General features: G+C 24.5%; 3 protein-coding genes, 3 long non-coding RNA genes and 1 pseudogene across 7 annotated transcripts; 2 read left to right on the forward strand and 5 right to left on the reverse strand.

Annotated features, from left to right (window-relative positions):
- Positions 1-2,400: 2,400 nt before the first annotated feature.
- Positions 2,401-3,290, reverse strand: LOC122848658. Its single transcript, XR_006373472.1, has 3 exons — positions 2,736-3,290; positions 2,623-2,643; positions 2,401-2,531 (listed from the first exon to the last, which is right to left on the reverse strand). It is a non-coding gene; the product is annotated as an uncharacterized LOC122848658 (long non-coding RNA).
- Positions 3,291-3,561: 271 nt separating this feature from the next.
- LOC122848659 lies at positions 3,562-3,897 on the reverse strand. Its single transcript, XR_006373473.1, has 3 exons — positions 3,793-3,897; positions 3,682-3,702; positions 3,562-3,589 (listed from the first exon to the last, which is right to left on the reverse strand). It is a non-coding gene; the product is annotated as an uncharacterized LOC122848659 (long non-coding RNA).
- A 429-nt stretch (positions 3,898-4,326) lies between these two features.
- LOC122849421 (gustatory receptor for sugar taste 43a-like) lies at positions 4,327-5,065 on the reverse strand. The gene is made up of 3 exons (XM_044148118.1): positions 4,922-5,065; positions 4,406-4,849; positions 4,327-4,349 (listed from the first exon to the last, which is right to left on the reverse strand). The coding sequence occupies exons 2-3, from the start codon at positions 4,836-4,838 to the stop codon at positions 4,327-4,329; spliced, it is 456 nt and encodes a 151-aa protein (XP_044004053.1). The 5' UTR covers positions 4,839-4,849; positions 4,922-5,065.
- Positions 5,066-5,739: 674 nt separating this feature from the next.
- On the reverse strand, positions 5,740-6,127 carry LOC122848660. Its single transcript, XR_006373474.1, has 3 exons — positions 5,971-6,127; positions 5,860-5,880; positions 5,740-5,771 (listed from the first exon to the last, which is right to left on the reverse strand). It is a non-coding gene; the product is annotated as an uncharacterized LOC122848660 (long non-coding RNA).
- Positions 6,128-6,472: 345 nt separating this feature from the next.
- LOC122848662 (MTRF1L release factor glutamine methyltransferase-like) lies at positions 6,473-8,265 on the reverse strand. 2 transcript variants are annotated; one of them, XM_044146885.1, is made up of 6 exons: positions 7,930-8,265; positions 7,723-7,811; positions 7,450-7,663; positions 7,135-7,379; positions 6,809-7,068; positions 6,473-6,691 (listed from the first exon to the last, which is right to left on the reverse strand). In XM_044146885.1, the coding sequence occupies exons 1-6, from the start codon at positions 8,170-8,172 to the stop codon at positions 6,657-6,659; spliced, it is 1,086 nt and encodes a 361-aa protein (XP_044002820.1). In that variant the 5' UTR covers positions 8,173-8,265; the 3' UTR covers positions 6,473-6,656. The 2 variants fall into 2 exon arrangements, with proteins under 2 accessions (XP_044002820.1, XP_044002821.1); XM_044146886.1 differs by having other exon boundaries at positions 6,473-6,732.
- A 133-nt stretch (positions 8,266-8,398) lies between these two features.
- LOC122848663 (transmembrane protein 208-like) lies at positions 8,399-10,437 on the forward strand. Its single transcript, XM_044146888.1, has 6 exons — positions 8,399-8,563; positions 8,829-8,987; positions 9,060-9,196; positions 9,295-9,379; positions 9,483-10,215; positions 10,351-10,437. The coding sequence occupies exons 1-5, from the start codon at positions 8,558-8,560 to the stop codon at positions 9,618-9,620; spliced, it is 525 nt and encodes a 174-aa protein (XP_044002823.1). The 5' UTR covers positions 8,399-8,557; the 3' UTR covers positions 9,621-10,215; positions 10,351-10,437.
- Positions 10,438-10,521: 84 nt separating this feature from the next.
- Positions 10,522-15,175, forward strand: LOC122848661 (annotated as a pseudogene).
- Positions 15,176-15,311: the final 136 nt, after the last annotated feature.

Consider the following 15,311-nt stretch of genomic DNA (forward strand, 5'->3'; position numbering starts at 1 on the left):
AAACAATTTTACGATTAATAAACTGGAATGTTCTTGAATTTTTTTTAAAACAGTATTAAAAATTATAATATTCTATTCAATAATTTTTGACAATAAAATCATCAATTAAATAATAATTGAATTTTTAATTCATAATTTTTTTTTCCAACATGCTGTGAGTAGGAGTGGTTTGCAATTTTTCCGCGTCAAAAAATAACATAAATAATAAATTAAATTTTAATTATTTGACTCGGAGAATTTTTTCCGGAACATTTCTTCATCAGAGTCTTTATCGGATAAATGGCTTGCAAAAGTTTTTCTCGAAAGCGCCATAAGTGAGACGGAACAACCCTCTGCAACCCTTATTCTTTCCACGTGTTTCCTCGTTTGTGCTTTTCACATACACAGCCTCGTTAAGATTTAAGAAGTTACTGTGATCTCACGCAATCTCACGTTATCTGGCAACATCAAAAAAATTTATATATTGTTTGTTTAAATAATTAGTATTAAAGTGTTAAAAGATTTGGATTTCAAAAACAAAAAAAATACTATTTCCAATTTATTATAATAAAATAATAATAAAACGATTGTCATATTGTAACTCTGACTGGTAAAAATGCCCTTGAAAATTTTCGGTGTGGCCTCGGGCGTATTGAGTGTGATATATCTGGGGGTCACTCTAATAAATCGAGACATAGATGACCTACGAAAGCAGTAATTATTGATTTTTTTTATTTTAATTAAAAAATGTGAAAAAAAAAAGTAATTACGTATTAATTTTTTTGTTTTGTTTTGTCTGTTACAGGGCGAAAATCAATGAAGAAGAGTAATTATTAAATTTTCTCTTAAATAAAATGTAAAAAAAAAAAAAAATTATGTATTAATTTTTTTGTGTTGTTTTGTCTGTTACAGATTCGAAAATGAACTTGCAGAACACAAGTATGGAAAAAAATTACTTCATTAAAAAATATGTAATTTAATTCAATAAAAATATAAAAATAAATAATTAATTAAAAATAAAAAAAAAAAAAAATTTATTCATTGAATTTACCTTTTTATTAATTTTATTTTATACACGTGGTTATGATGAATTTTATTTTTTAAATTATTATCCAGATTAATTTTCAACTTGAATAGGTATTTAATGATTTAATGAAAAACTAATTGACTAAAGTTGGATTAATTTATTTGACAAACTTAATTGATTAATAATTTTGAAAATAAAAAAAATATTGATACAATGATCAATCAACTAATAATTTATTTTCTATTGTTTTTTTTTTTTTTTCCGTTTTGAAAAAATTAGTGGATCAATAAATTTCGAATGAAAATATTTGTGGACTTTTAAAATATTTATAGTTGTAACAGGTTCATCACAAATTAAATTTTTCAATTATTAATTTTATCACACAAACAAGACAAACAACAATTAAAATTGATTATTGATATTAAATTTGCTATAACAATGGATTTGTTTTGGATTTGATTACAAAATTTAATTTTTTTTTCTCTAATTTTCAACGAGATATTAAAATTAAATTACTATTTGCTTATGGCATTATTTAATTTTAAATCACCATTAACAATTTCAAAAAGTTTCGCGGTCACAAATTATTTGGAGAGATTATGGAAAAAAGTAATGTTATTATGTTGATAATTATTATCAATAATAATTTATTCATTATATTTTTTAGACTTGCCATGTGCTAAGAAGCCTAGACTTGATGAAAAATCCAAGGACTTGTTGTTGACAAGCATTTGTAATTGGGAAAATCATGACAATGTGGCCATTGAATATCATCATGCTGATAAACAAATGACTTTAATAAATTACCAAAAACTTTATGAAGCTAAAAATTATATTAAAGAATTTTTAATTAATTATAATCCTGGGGAATTTATTGGAATTAATTGTGAGGTTCCAATTTTTTGTGTTCCTGCTTTAATGCTTGGGTAATTATTTCATTTTATCACACAAACAAAACTGGCAATAATTAAATGGTACATTATTGAATATTTTTACAAACTTATTTTACAAAAAATAAAAAAAAAACCAGACGAAATAAAGCTGTTCATTGAACACAAGTGCAACAACAAATAATAATCAATGTCTGTTATTGTTGATAAATACATTTTATATACGTTTTTGTATATTGAGACAAAAAAAAAAAAAAAAATTAAATAATTAATAAACTTAACCTCAATCTTTTGTTCGTTAATTCGAGACCCTTCTAGAAGTGCATTGTGGTTTCTTTGCAAAATTTATTAAACAATCAAGTTGGTGTCAAATAAATTAATTTAACTTCAGTCAGTTAGTTTTTCATTAAATAAAATATATTCAAGTTGAAAATCAATCTAGATAATAATAATAATCAAAAAAATAAAATTAATAAAAAGGTAAATCCAATGAATAAAATTCTGTTTTTTGAGTTTTAATTAATTAATTGTTTTTATATTTTTATTGAATTAAATTACATAACTTATTAATGATCAGGTATCTTTTTTTCCAAGATAATTACTTGTTTTCTTTTTCACGCTCCATTCTGTACCTTCTGTAACAGACAAAACCAAACAAAAAAATTAATACAGAATTCTTTTTTTTTTTTTCTTACATTTTTATTTAAAAGAAAATTTAATAATTACTCGTTCATTTTGGCTTCTCCTCTGTAACAGACAAAACAAAACAAAAAAAATTAATACGTAATTTCTTTTTTTTCACATTTATTATTTAAAAAAAAAAAAATCAATATAATTACCTCTTTACTAGTTTTTCCACGTACCAGTTTGCTATAGTGCACTCCCCAATTATCGTGATGACGACCAAAGAGGTCTTATTAAAGACCAATTTTTGGAGACGAGGATCCATCTTCATTACCAGTCAGAGTTGTACTTAGATTTGTTATAAGTTTGTTAATTGTTATAAGTATGACAGTCAGAGTTGGTGAGAGTTATCAATCAGAATGACAGCAGTCAGCAGTGGTCAGCAGCAGTCAGCAGAATGAAATCAAATCACAAATGAAATAAGAAATTTAGAGAGTGAAACATCAAACCAGCATGGAAAATAATAATATAAATTATGTTGGAATTAATGATATATATTTGTCATAAACAGTTTATTTTAGTTTTTACAATGTTAATTTACCAAGTGTCATTTATTCTGAAGTTTATTGGACACAAGTACAACAACAAATAATAATCAATGCCTGTTATTGTTGATAAATACATTTCATATACGTTTTCGTCTATTGATACAAAAAAAAAAAAAAAAGTAAATAATTGATAAACTTAACCTCAATCTTTTGTTTGTTAAATTCGAGACATTTCTAGCAGTGGTTACACTAATTAAACAGTCAATTAGTTTTTCATTAAATAAAATATACCTATTCAAATTGAAAATTAATCTAAATAATAATAATTCAAAAAATAAAATTTACCATGACCACGTGTATAAAATAAAATTAATAAAAAGGTAAATCCAATGAATAAATTTTTTTTTTTTTTATTCAATCAATCATTTTTATATTTTTATTGAATTAAATTACATACTTTTTAATGATTATGTTATTTTTTTTTCAATAATTACTTGCTTTTCCCATAGGTCTTTTCGGTTCTGTAACAGACAAAACAAAACAAAAAAATTAATGCATAATTTTTTTTTTTTTTTTTTTTTACATTTTATTTTAAAAAAAATTTAATAATTACTCTTTTATTATGATGTCCACCCTGTAACAGACAAAACAAAAAAAAAAAATTAATACGCAATTTCTTTTTTTTTTCACATTTTTTAATTATAAAAAAAAAATCAATAATTACTTTTTCATCCAGGTATCCACGTCCCATCTTATTAGAGCGTACATCCCACACATCCCACCGATTATTAACGAGGTCCTACCAAAATTATTTGGGAGACGAAAACCCATTTTTACCATTTTAGTCAGAGTTATCAATCAGAATGACCAAAAATGACAGATTGACAGCAGCAGACAGCAGAATGAAATATAATAAGAGCCGTGCAGTCAGGTGCAACTGGATAACTAGGGGTGCGTTTAAAAAGTAACTTTGTAAATATTATTGTTACTTGATGTATAAGTATGTAAATAAAAAAAAAAAAAAAAACTTTCGATTACCAAAAATAATAATAAAATTATATAGTCGATACATGAAAATTAGTAACTAATTTGATTGATTACAAATAAATAAAGAAAAAAAATTAAAAATATATGTTTCAAGTCTATTATTTATCATTAAATAAAAAATATATATATTCCCAATGATAAAGTTGCATTTTTTAGCATATTACTTGTGTCATTTGTATTGATTGGTATCATCAGCTTTTTGAAAATTGGATTAAAATAACAAGCACCAGCCATCTAAAAATTATTATTTATTTGATAAGTTTTTTAAATTGTGGTTTTTTTTATTTTACATAAACTTACAGATGTAACTAATCCACGATCCAATGAAAATAATCCACAAGCAGAAATATCTAATGGTCTGTGTATTAATTGAAGTGAAAAATATTCAAGTTGTTCACAAATTTCTGAATCCCATGTTGTACTTAATAATTGACTAACAAGAATTGCTGTTTTTTTTGAATTTGTTGTTGTTGCATAGCATGGTTGAACAACCATTAATATTCTAAATACATGAAGAGCACACCAAAGTAATTGTACACTTATAAAAAGCATTTCACGATCTGAATTTGCTTCCATCATTAAAAAATATGGTGTTATTATCAAAAGAAGGAGACAAGTTATTGCAACAACAAGAATTGGTAAACCAAATGCTTTGTTTATCAATATATTCGTGTCACACAATGATGAATGGACTGTTATTAATTGTGATATTGATTCAACCATATCACGAGTTTCTATTTATACAAAACAAAAATATTATTATTTTTATTAATAATTTATTATTAAAATTAAAAAAAACCAATTACCATCTCCATCACTAGTTATCCAGTCAGATATTTTTGTTGTTCTAATAGCTCTTCCAACATTTCTTGTTTCATTATCTGATCTCAAGTATCCAGCTAATTTACTTTGTTCTCTTGCTTCTCTTATTAAATGAAAATTTGTTTTCATCATTTTTTTACTGTATTTTAATAGACTTTCTAAACAAAATATCCTTAAAAATACAAAAATGTACATAAATATATATTTTTTCTTTTTTCTTTAGCATTAAAAACTTTTAAGTGCAGTTGAATTGTGAAGTGACGAGACATTTCTCAATAATAAAGTTGCATTTTTTAGCATATTACTTGTATCTCTGGTATCATCAGCTTTTTGAAATTGGATTAAAATAACAAGATACGCCGTAACAGCACCAGCCATCTAAAAAATATTATTTATTTTTTTTCTGAATTCCGAAGCATAAGTGTGTTCAATCAAAATTGGACCAATACTTGGAAAGCAGCTCAGAAAAGTTGTACTAAAGCTATTTCTAGAGACATTTCTAGAAGTGCATTGTGGTTTCTTTGCAAAATTTATTAATCAATTAAGTTGGTCAAATAAATTAATCCAACTTTAGTCAATTAGTTTTTCATTAAATAAAATATATTCAAGTTGAATATCGATCTAGATAATAATAATAATTTAAAAAATAAAATTCACCATGACCGCGTGTATAAAATAAAATTAATAAAAAGGTAAAACCAATGAATAAAATTTTTTTTAATTTTATTTAATTAATCATTTTTATATTTTTATTGAATTAAATTATATACTTTTTAATAATTGAGTAATTTTATTTTTCATCAATTACTTGATTTTTCAAGTTCCCTCTTGAGCCTGTAACAGACAAAACAAAACAAAAAAATAATACATAATTTTTTTTTTTACATTTTACATTTTATTTAAGAGAAAATTTAATAATTACTCGTGCATTTTGGCTTCTACCCTGTAACAGACAAAACAAAACAAAAAAATTAATACGTAATTACTTTTTTTTTCACATTTTTTATTTAAAAAAAAAAAAATCAATAATTACCTCTGCTCTAGGTTGTTTGTGTCCCATTTTATTATACGATACCCTATATATATTCCACCCAATAAGCACGAGGGCACAAAGAATTTTTGGAATTTATTACTCATCTTTACCCTTCTCATTGTTCTCATGTTTACCAGTCAGAGTTTTCAAATTTTAATCAGAATCATGGAGGTGTATAAGAATTGATCAGAATTGATCAGAATGTATCCCAGTAACCTCTAGGCGTTACGGCAATGAAGCTTAAAGTGTAGATGAGGGAACGAGTTCGCGGCGGGGGACCATAAACGAGAGAGGGTCGGTATTACAGGCAATACTTACTTAAAAATGCAGTAGATATTTTTAATGTTGAATGTTAATAAATAATGTTAGAAAATTTTTTTTTTTTATTTAAAAACGTTATGATTTACAAGTTATTGACAATATGTAATATTATTCATCGATATGTTACAACAAAATATCAATTATAAAATAAGAATACAAATTGAAAATTTCTCACACAATAATTGAAGATTTACATTGTTTTTGTACAGTTGACATTTCTCATATTAATATATATTTTTATAAAATTTTTTTATATACTTATTCAATTATAACTATTTTTCAGCCATAATCGTTCTCCTTCTCCTTCTCTTTGCGTGCATATTGTGGCACAACAGTGTCGATTTTTCCCGCTTGAATTCATGATGTCACAATGTGGCTGTGTATTGACTATTGACAACAACTGTATTACAAATAGCCAACATTATAAGAAATTCTTGAAGTCTATGACGTGCATTTCCAATTAATAAATCTTCTTTTAATCTTGTACATGCCATTATATTTATTAATTAATTTTTACCTTCAACTTTTAAAGAAGGATACACTCGTGATAATTCTACAAATCTATCGTTATTGCAAAAATCTTTATATGTATGTAAATATTTAAGTTGAAAATCTTTAAATTTTTCAGTAAAAAATTTTATATATTCTGGGTGTTCTGGATCAACTTCAAGAAAAACATGTCCAGTTGGAGTGAGAGCTTTTGATGCATATTTTAAAATAGGTTTTATTACTTTAAGTCCATCAGGACCTCCATCCAAAGCGTTTATATCTTCAAATCTAAAACAAAAATAATTAAATATAATTTATCTTGATTTTATTTATTAGATTTAAAAATAATATTACATTTTAATTTCAGGCTCTAGCTCCATGACTTTTTTGGTAGGTATATAAGGTGGATTACTGACAATAAGATCAAATTTCTCATTATCAAAATTAATATGTGATACATCTGATGAAGATTTAAAAGTTCCATCAATTTCCAATGTTACATTGACTATTTCTACTCGATCATCAAGATCAAGATTTTTTCTATTCTCTTTGGCAAGATTACAAGCATCTGAATTTTGATCAACAGCTACACATTTAATCTACAAAAAAAAAAATTATGTTTATTATTTATAGAGCTTTATTTTTTAATTATAAATTTAAATAATTTACTTTTTTACAAGAATGAGCAAGAGCAAGAGATATTGCCCCAGATCCACAGCCAATTTCTAGTACTCTACATGTGTCCCAAGAATTTTCAGATATTCTTTTTAAAATAAAATCAATGAGATATTCTGTTTCTGGTCTTGGTATGAATATTGGTGGTACCAATTTCAATGTTATATCTCGAAAATCCCATTCGCCTATTATATACTGAACTGGCATTCTAAATAAATTAACATTAATTAATTTAAATAATTTATTAATTAAAAATAAATAATATACCTTGCTAATCTACATTCACAAAGCCTGTCCAGTTTTTTAATTTGTTCTTCTGTCAATCGTTGATCATGAATAGTCACAAGATCAATTATCTAAATAAAAAAATAATAATAATTACATTCAAGCAAAATAAAATCATTCAACAAATTTAATAATAGGTAATTAGTTTTACATGTTTGTATATGTTAAACAATTAGTAATGTTTATTACTTTGGTTCTTCCTACAACATGTGCTAGTATGTGTTCAATTGAAGAAATTGGCTCGGGTATACCCTCATCTTCAAAACGTTGACCCCAATGTTTGATGAATCCTGCAAGTGTATCATCTCTAGTTGTCAATGTGCACAGTGAATTTATTAATTTATCTGGACAATGATTTAACACTCTGTGCTTGTTTGGCAGTCCACCAAGTCGATTAATGTTTCGTAGAAATAATTTTAAAGGTAACATCATTCTTTGATGTTCTTGACCTTTGTTAATAATTTAAATATTTAATTTATTTTTATTTACAATGTCTACTGTCAATGTACATAATAAAATCTTAAAGGTGTATTTTCAATGGTTTTTAAAAAACAAAATAAAAAAAAAACTTGGTCAACAAGTAGCTGATTGTTGGCCAAGTAGCTTTTAATTTTATCGGCTCTTATAATTGACACAGTTCATTTATTGGACAACATCATATCTTGTAAACATCCACGTGTGTCAAAAAAAAGAGAAAAAAATAAAAAGAGAAATAAAAGATCAATGACATGTTGGTGTAAAATCATTGGCTTCTATCACTTTGTTATTACATTATCATCAAACAATAATTAAATATTAATCAATAATAACAACAACAATGGCTGTAAGTTTTTGACACTTGTCTAATATTTATTTTCTAAATTTACTCAATTTATTTATATTTTGTTTATCAATTAAACTATGTTTACAAAATGCTTTAAAATAATTATTTTTTACCTGTCATTACATCAATGATGATACAGCAAGTTTGTTAATTCATAAATAGTTACATAAAAAAATTGATGAATATTTTGTAATTAATTAACATAACCTTTTGTTATTTTGAACTCAAGTTTTGTTATTAAATTAATTTATATATTTATTTTTAGCCTCCAACAAAAAGTACCAAAGTTGGAACAAAAGGTTCAAAACAAATTGTCGAGGAAAATGTATCAACATTAAGTTTTTATCGTAATATGGTATTTGCTGCTGTTGGAATTTATTTAACTGTAATGATGGTGTTTTTTGAATTTACAACGTTAACAATTGTAAGTTGTTTATTTATTTATCAATCAATAAATATTATGTATAAGTTTGATATTAAATGATTTACTTTTCAGACATTGACAATCATCACTGCCATAGTATACGTAGCATGTTATCAATTTATGGTTTATATGGCCAAGACTCAGTACTCTGAAACAGGTCAGCTTTCTAACTCTGGTGTTGATCTCAACATGGAGGGTGGAATTGCTGAGTAAGTACCAACATAGTTAAACAAAAAAAATAAATGTTGATTATACATTTGTATAATGATTCTGATAAATATGATAATAATATGTAATTATTTTTCAGACACATCAAAGACTTAATTATTTTGACTTCAGCAAGTCAAGTTTTATCATTAACATCAAATTATTTTTGGCTCTTGTTACTCTTGGTAAGTTAAATAATTTTTGTTCCTTCAATTGATCATTTTTAAATTAATTATTTCGTTATCTTTTCAACTAAATGTTTTATTAATTTAATCTTTGAATTGTCAGGCACCAGTACAAGCACTTTGGATGCTTTGGAGTAAAGCAATTAAACCTTGGTTATCCTCAGGAAGTGAGGAACAACAACCAGAAATGACTGAAAAAAAACATCGAAAACTCGAGCGTAAACTTGCTCGTCGTATGTAAAAAAAATATCGAAATAATTATTTTTCTTTTTTATTTTTTTTTTTTATATAATAAAATTTTAAAATAGTTCAATTAATTTCAACATTTTGCTAGTGTTATTTATTTTATAATTTTTATTAAAAGAAAGAAAATATATATTTCATTCGGTATAATTATTGTAGGTATATATTATATTTTTTTTTTTTTAAATGCAAATTATTACAGATGTATATTTGCGGAATAGACAATTTGATTGATAAAAAAAAAAAAACTATTTTCTCTCTTAAACTGCGTAATTTTATGTGATTATATCACGTTGCAAAGCGGCATGCGTCAGCGGGGTCGAGTCGGTGGTGGTATGATCGAAAGTTGTTCAATCAAAAAAGGTTTATGATTATGGTGGCAGACTACAACTAGTAGATTTAAACTATGAGATTGTTTAACTTGTTTAAAACGATCTCACAATTTATCAACGCTCAAATACTTGAAATTTAATCTTCATCTTATTCTTATCGTGTTGACATTTGAACATTTTGAGTCAAAATTTGTATCATAGATACAAAATTTAATATTAATTTATTATTTTTAAATAGTAAATTAATAAAATTTGCATATGGTTTGTAAAATATTTAATATTTATCATTAAACTATTTGTCTAAAAAAAAAAGGAAAAAAAAAAGATATTACTAGACCAATAACTAATGATTATTTATTAACTTGTTTGTTTATTTTAATTTTATATTTTTTATAGAATTAAATTTTATTATTTTCTGCGGCTGCACCACGTGTCACAATACAAGTTGTCTACTTAAGTCAGTCGAAATCCAAACTTGGCCTCAGTTCGAATGAGGAAACTAACGACTGAATAGCTCCTCAAATATATATATGTTGGTACTCTTGTGTACTTTTTCTTTTTGCCAATATACAGATATTTAAAAAACAATTTTCTATTATGATTTTTAACGGTTTTAATATAATTTATATATTATTATTAACAATATTATTTAATATAAATTATAATACAAGTGCACATGATATTTGTAATAAAAATTGGACAGATTGTGAAAATCCATGGATAACGAAATTACAACAAAAAAAATTTAACAATGATTTAAATAATATTAATTTTAATTTTGGTGAACAAATTAAACAAACAAATTTTGATATTCCATGGTTTTTAAATATACCAATATTACCAGTTTTATTTGCAACATCACCAACTCTACCAAATGGTCATTGTAAAAGACAAGCACAACGTTATCTTCAAGAGCTACGAAATGGAACACTTTGGGCAGCTAAAAGTGAGTATTATTATATTTTTATTAAGTAATTAAATCATTATTTATCTATTTTAATTTTATAAAAAAATTAAATCATTATTTATCTATTTCAATTTTAATTAAATCATGACTTATCTATTTTAATTTTAATTAAATCATTATTTATGTATTTTAATGGAATTTTATTTTTTATATGTTTATGATGATCGGAAAAATATTTGTTGACATCCTTGTGATCTTGATCAACATAAAAAAAGATAATTTAAGACATCAAAATTTAATGATATTGTATCCCTGTGATCTTAATTTATTATTTAATAATAAAATAATCATAGAAAAAAAAAAAAAAAAAAGTAATAAATTTGATGAAACAAGTTATAACTTTTTTTCATTAGCATAATGCTCTTTGACCTAATGTACGCTGTACAATTTTTTTTTTTTTCATCATATCTATGACATTTTTTTCTCAGTAAAATATTTAACTTGTTTTATTATTTGAATACTTCTGTATATATTTATTTTTATTTTTCTCGTATATCAATTATCAAATAACTCAATCTGATACAAAATTAAAAAAAAAAAAAAAAATCTTTATCTCGGGTAATAATTTATAATTAAAAAAAAAATTTATACATTTGTATATCTATCGTATTTTTTATTTTTAATTAATAAGAAAATAAAAAAAATGAATAATAATTTAAATGATAAATAAATAATAGTAGAAAAATAAAAAGGAAAATTTTTTTTTTAACTTCTCTTGACATTGACTTAGCCTCTTGTCATTTAAAACATTCCATTTTGTCGGCTTGATTCAAAGTCAATTAATACTTTGAAATATATTTATTCAATTATTCATAATGGTAAACAATTAAAATAAAAGTATTATTTAAATATTATTTACAGTGTATGATTCTTCAGCAAAATATCCAGATGGTATAATTGATGGACATGTTGGTCATTTGGGTAATTTCGATGAATGTTATAATTTAAAAGTTAAAATACCATCATATGATGATAATAATGAATATGAAGAAATAAGTGGAAATTATTGTTTGGTTAAAATTGAATATCAACAATATAAAATACCAATTAATAAACATGGTCCTCACACACTTGATTTTGATCCAAATGGGTCAGTATGGGAAGCAATTCAGGTCAGTGATCGCATGTAACCTGTTTAGTATTATATAGATATTATGTAACTTTTCTCATCAAGGTTCCCTTTACAATCCCCAAAATAATAATTTTTTTGAAGGTCAACGACCAGGCCCTGGTCCCATTTGAATGAAATAAATTACACAATAAACATCAATCAAATTATGTCAAATTTATACATGAAAAAAAATATATATACATATAAAATTAATAATAGGATGATTTTGTAAAAATATATAATATATGCATGGTGATTTATTTGCTTTAAAAAAAATTATTATTTAAATGATAATATTATTAACAGGAAAAAGGAGATTTTCGTCGTGCAAATAGAAAAAAAATGGAAATGGCACTTTGTGTACCAGCAACTTGCAGTGCTGATGACATTAAACAAGCATTATCAAAACCATTGGAAATAATTGGCAAGGATAAACAAATATTAGTTACAACTGGAATTCGTGCTAACACGTGTCAAACACAAGGAGATGAGCCTGAATTCTCAAATGCTGCCAAGGTCTACTGGTAATTATTTAAAAAAAAAACAACTTAAATATATTTTTTTCTTTTTTATAAATTTATTATTATTCTTCATCATCAAGGTTTATAATTCTTACATCACATTAAATTTAGCTTATTTCTTATCTTTAATTTATAAACAAAAAAAAAAACAAAATACGTGGATATATTTCAAGTTGAATAAACTCTTAAAAAGAATAATAATAAATATTCAAAAAATAAAAAAAAAATATATATATATAGGTATTCATTTGAAAAATATAAAAAAAACTAATAATATTTTTTTTTTCAGTTATGTAATATTGGGACTTTTTTTATTTACTGGATTGGGAACGTGGTATGATGTATCAAAAAATAAAATCTACAATGAACAATCGAAAAAAAATGATGCTGATGTTAATGATGATAATGATGTTTCAATTATTGGTGATGTACTTTGTTGTTTTTCAGTTAAAAGAAATTTTAAAAGTATCACTGATATAACATATACTCATCCAGGACTTGATAGTATTCATTTTATTAGATTTTTATTTATGTGTATGGCAATATTTGGACATCGAATGATGGAATTTTATAAATTGCCTGTCACCAATAGTCGATACCTCGAGGAAGTAAGTTTTTTCAATTAATATTTTATTGATAGTTAATTAATAATTTATTTATTTTTTTTTCATGAAATTCAAGACTTACAAATGGCGTTGGCTTATTGTCATGTATAATGGGCCAATAATAATTGAAGTTTTTTTTGCAATTGGTGGATTATTAGTAGCATATTTTCTACTTACTGAATTAGATAAAACTAAAAAACTTAATTTTATGGCAGCTATATTTATTCGTTATTTGAGGTGAGTGATTATTATTTATATTTAAATTTAATTTGTTTAAATTTTTACCTCACTAGTTATAATGTTTATAAGACTCCATTTTGGCACCCAAGGTTCTTCTGGAAAGCCCAACTTGTTCAGATAATTGGTGGACAAATATGCTCTATATTAATAACTATGTCAATGTCGAAAGATTCGTAAGAAAGATAACATTTTGTTTACTAAATTATTTTTTTGATATTTCAAAATTATTAATATATGTTTTTTTTTTTTTTTTTTATTACTATTATTATTGTTGATGATATTTTAAATGTTGTGCTTACAGTGCATGTTTCAAACATGGTATCTTGCTGTTGATTATCATCTATATATCATGGCACTTGTTGCTGTTTATTTATTTTGGAAAATGCCACGTAAAATTGGATATCCATTTCTAATTTCAATTATAATTATTGGTTGTACTGTACCATTTTATGTTACATATTATCAAAATGTACCACCACTTTGGTTGGGTCTACCTTAGTAAGTCTTATTCTAATTAATAATTATTTTCTTTTTCTTTTTAAATTTAAATTATTAACAATAATATAACTATTGTTTTTTTGTTTGTTTGTTTGTGTTTGTTTTTTTTTTTTTTAAGCCTCAGAGACATCAGAGAAATTAAATATTTCGTTGAGCATTATGTTAAAACTCATGAACGTATACCTTCATATTTTGTGGGTGTTGTTGCTGGAGCAATAATTTATGATCATAGTTTATCACCTTGGAGACTAGCTAAAGTAATTGTGATTTATTTAAATTAACAATTAAATGCTTTCAATTACTAATTGTTTAATTTATATTATCAGGTATGGTCAAGAACATTGATCATTCTCTTTGGACTTGTTTTAAGTACAGCAACTCAAAGTATGGCATGGAAATGGTATGATCCAAATTACATTGCAACACCACTGGAATCTGCATTGTACTCGAGTTTAAGTAGACCTGCTTTTGCAATGTCCATCATTGCAATTATTGTTTTGCTTACAATCGGTGATGGATTGGGTAATATGACTAATAGTTTAATTTTATTTTGTTATTTAAGAAAAAAAAGAATATATCAGTCAGTTGAATTGAGCAATAATATATTTTTATTTGTGATGATTTAATTTGTAATTTTTTAACAGAGACATATCATGCTATATTAAAGCCACGCTGGGTTCAGCCTCTAGCTAGGCTTGGCTATGGGGCCTATTTAATTCACAATATTCTTCAAATATATGACCTTGGTTTTACAAGGCAGACAAGAACATTCTCGTTTCATACCGGAGTAAGCTATTAATTATTTATAAACTACATTTAAAAATATAAAAATTTATAATAAATATTTATTTAATTTTATTATAGATATTTGAAACTCTGACAGATTTAATTGTAACATTTTCAATTTCGCTTCTTTTATCGTTGACGATAGAGGGTCCTTTTAGGAGGCTGGAAAAGCGATTTATCATGAAACAAAAACATAAAAAAACTACAATAAAAAAGTAAATAGATAATAATTTATTTGATGATTAAAAAAATATATTTTAATATATTATAATTATTAAACAATTATTATTTTCAGAGACACTGTCATCGAAAACAATGAATTGGCTAAAAAAATAAATTAGATTATGACATCAGTGCAAAGAAGTGTAAAAAAAAAAAAAGAAAAAAATATAATTGTATCATATTTAAATTATTTTTATATATTTATGTTTTAATTATTTGTAAAAAAAAAAACTTGATTAATAAAGTATTGTGCAGGTTCTAGTACTTGCTGTCAGGAATATTTTTCAGGACCATAATTGATTGACTAATAATTATATTTATATGATAAAACAGAGTAATTTACACTCTTAAATAATTTTTCTGTATTTCTAATAGATTTTGGCAATTTTTCGAAAAATTTCTATCGA

The sequence above is a fragment of the Aphidius gifuensis genome, linkage group LG2 (genome assembly GCF_014905175.1).
Source record: "Aphidius gifuensis isolate YNYX2018 linkage group LG2, ASM1490517v1, whole genome shotgun sequence".
NCBI classification, from domain to species: Eukaryota; Metazoa; Arthropoda; class Insecta; order Hymenoptera; family Braconidae; genus Aphidius; species Aphidius gifuensis.

Bases quoted from the DNA above. Each gene is read 5' to 3' on its own strand.
- LOC122848662 (XM_044146885.1), bottom strand. From the start codon at position 8,172: ATGATGTTACCTTTAAAATTATTTCTACGAAACATTAATCGACTTGGT. The intron at 7,812-7,929 runs GTAATAAACATT...TTTTTTATTTAG, and splicing joins ATGTTGTAGGAAGAACCAAA to ATAATTGATCTTGTGACTAT. The intron at 6,692-6,808 runs GTAAAAATTAAT...TTTGTAATACAG, and splicing joins TCCTTCTTTAAAAGTTGAAG to TTGTTGTCAATAGTCAATAC.
- LOC122848663 (XM_044146888.1), top strand. The intron at 8,988-9,059 runs GTAAGTTGTTTA...TTTACTTTTCAG, and splicing joins AATTTACAACGTTAACAATT to ACATTGACAATCATCACTGC. The intron at 9,380-9,482 runs GTAAGTTAAATA...TTGAATTGTCAG, and splicing joins TTTGGCTCTTGTTACTCTTG to GCACCAGTACAAGCACTTTG.
- LOC122849421 (XM_044148118.1), bottom strand. From the start codon at position 4,838: ATGGTTGAATCAATATCACAATTAATAACAGTCCATTCATCATTGTGT. The intron at 4,350-4,405 runs GTAAAATAAAAA...AATAATTTTTAG, and splicing joins AGTTACATCTGTAAGTTTAT to ATGGCTGGTGCTTGTTATTT.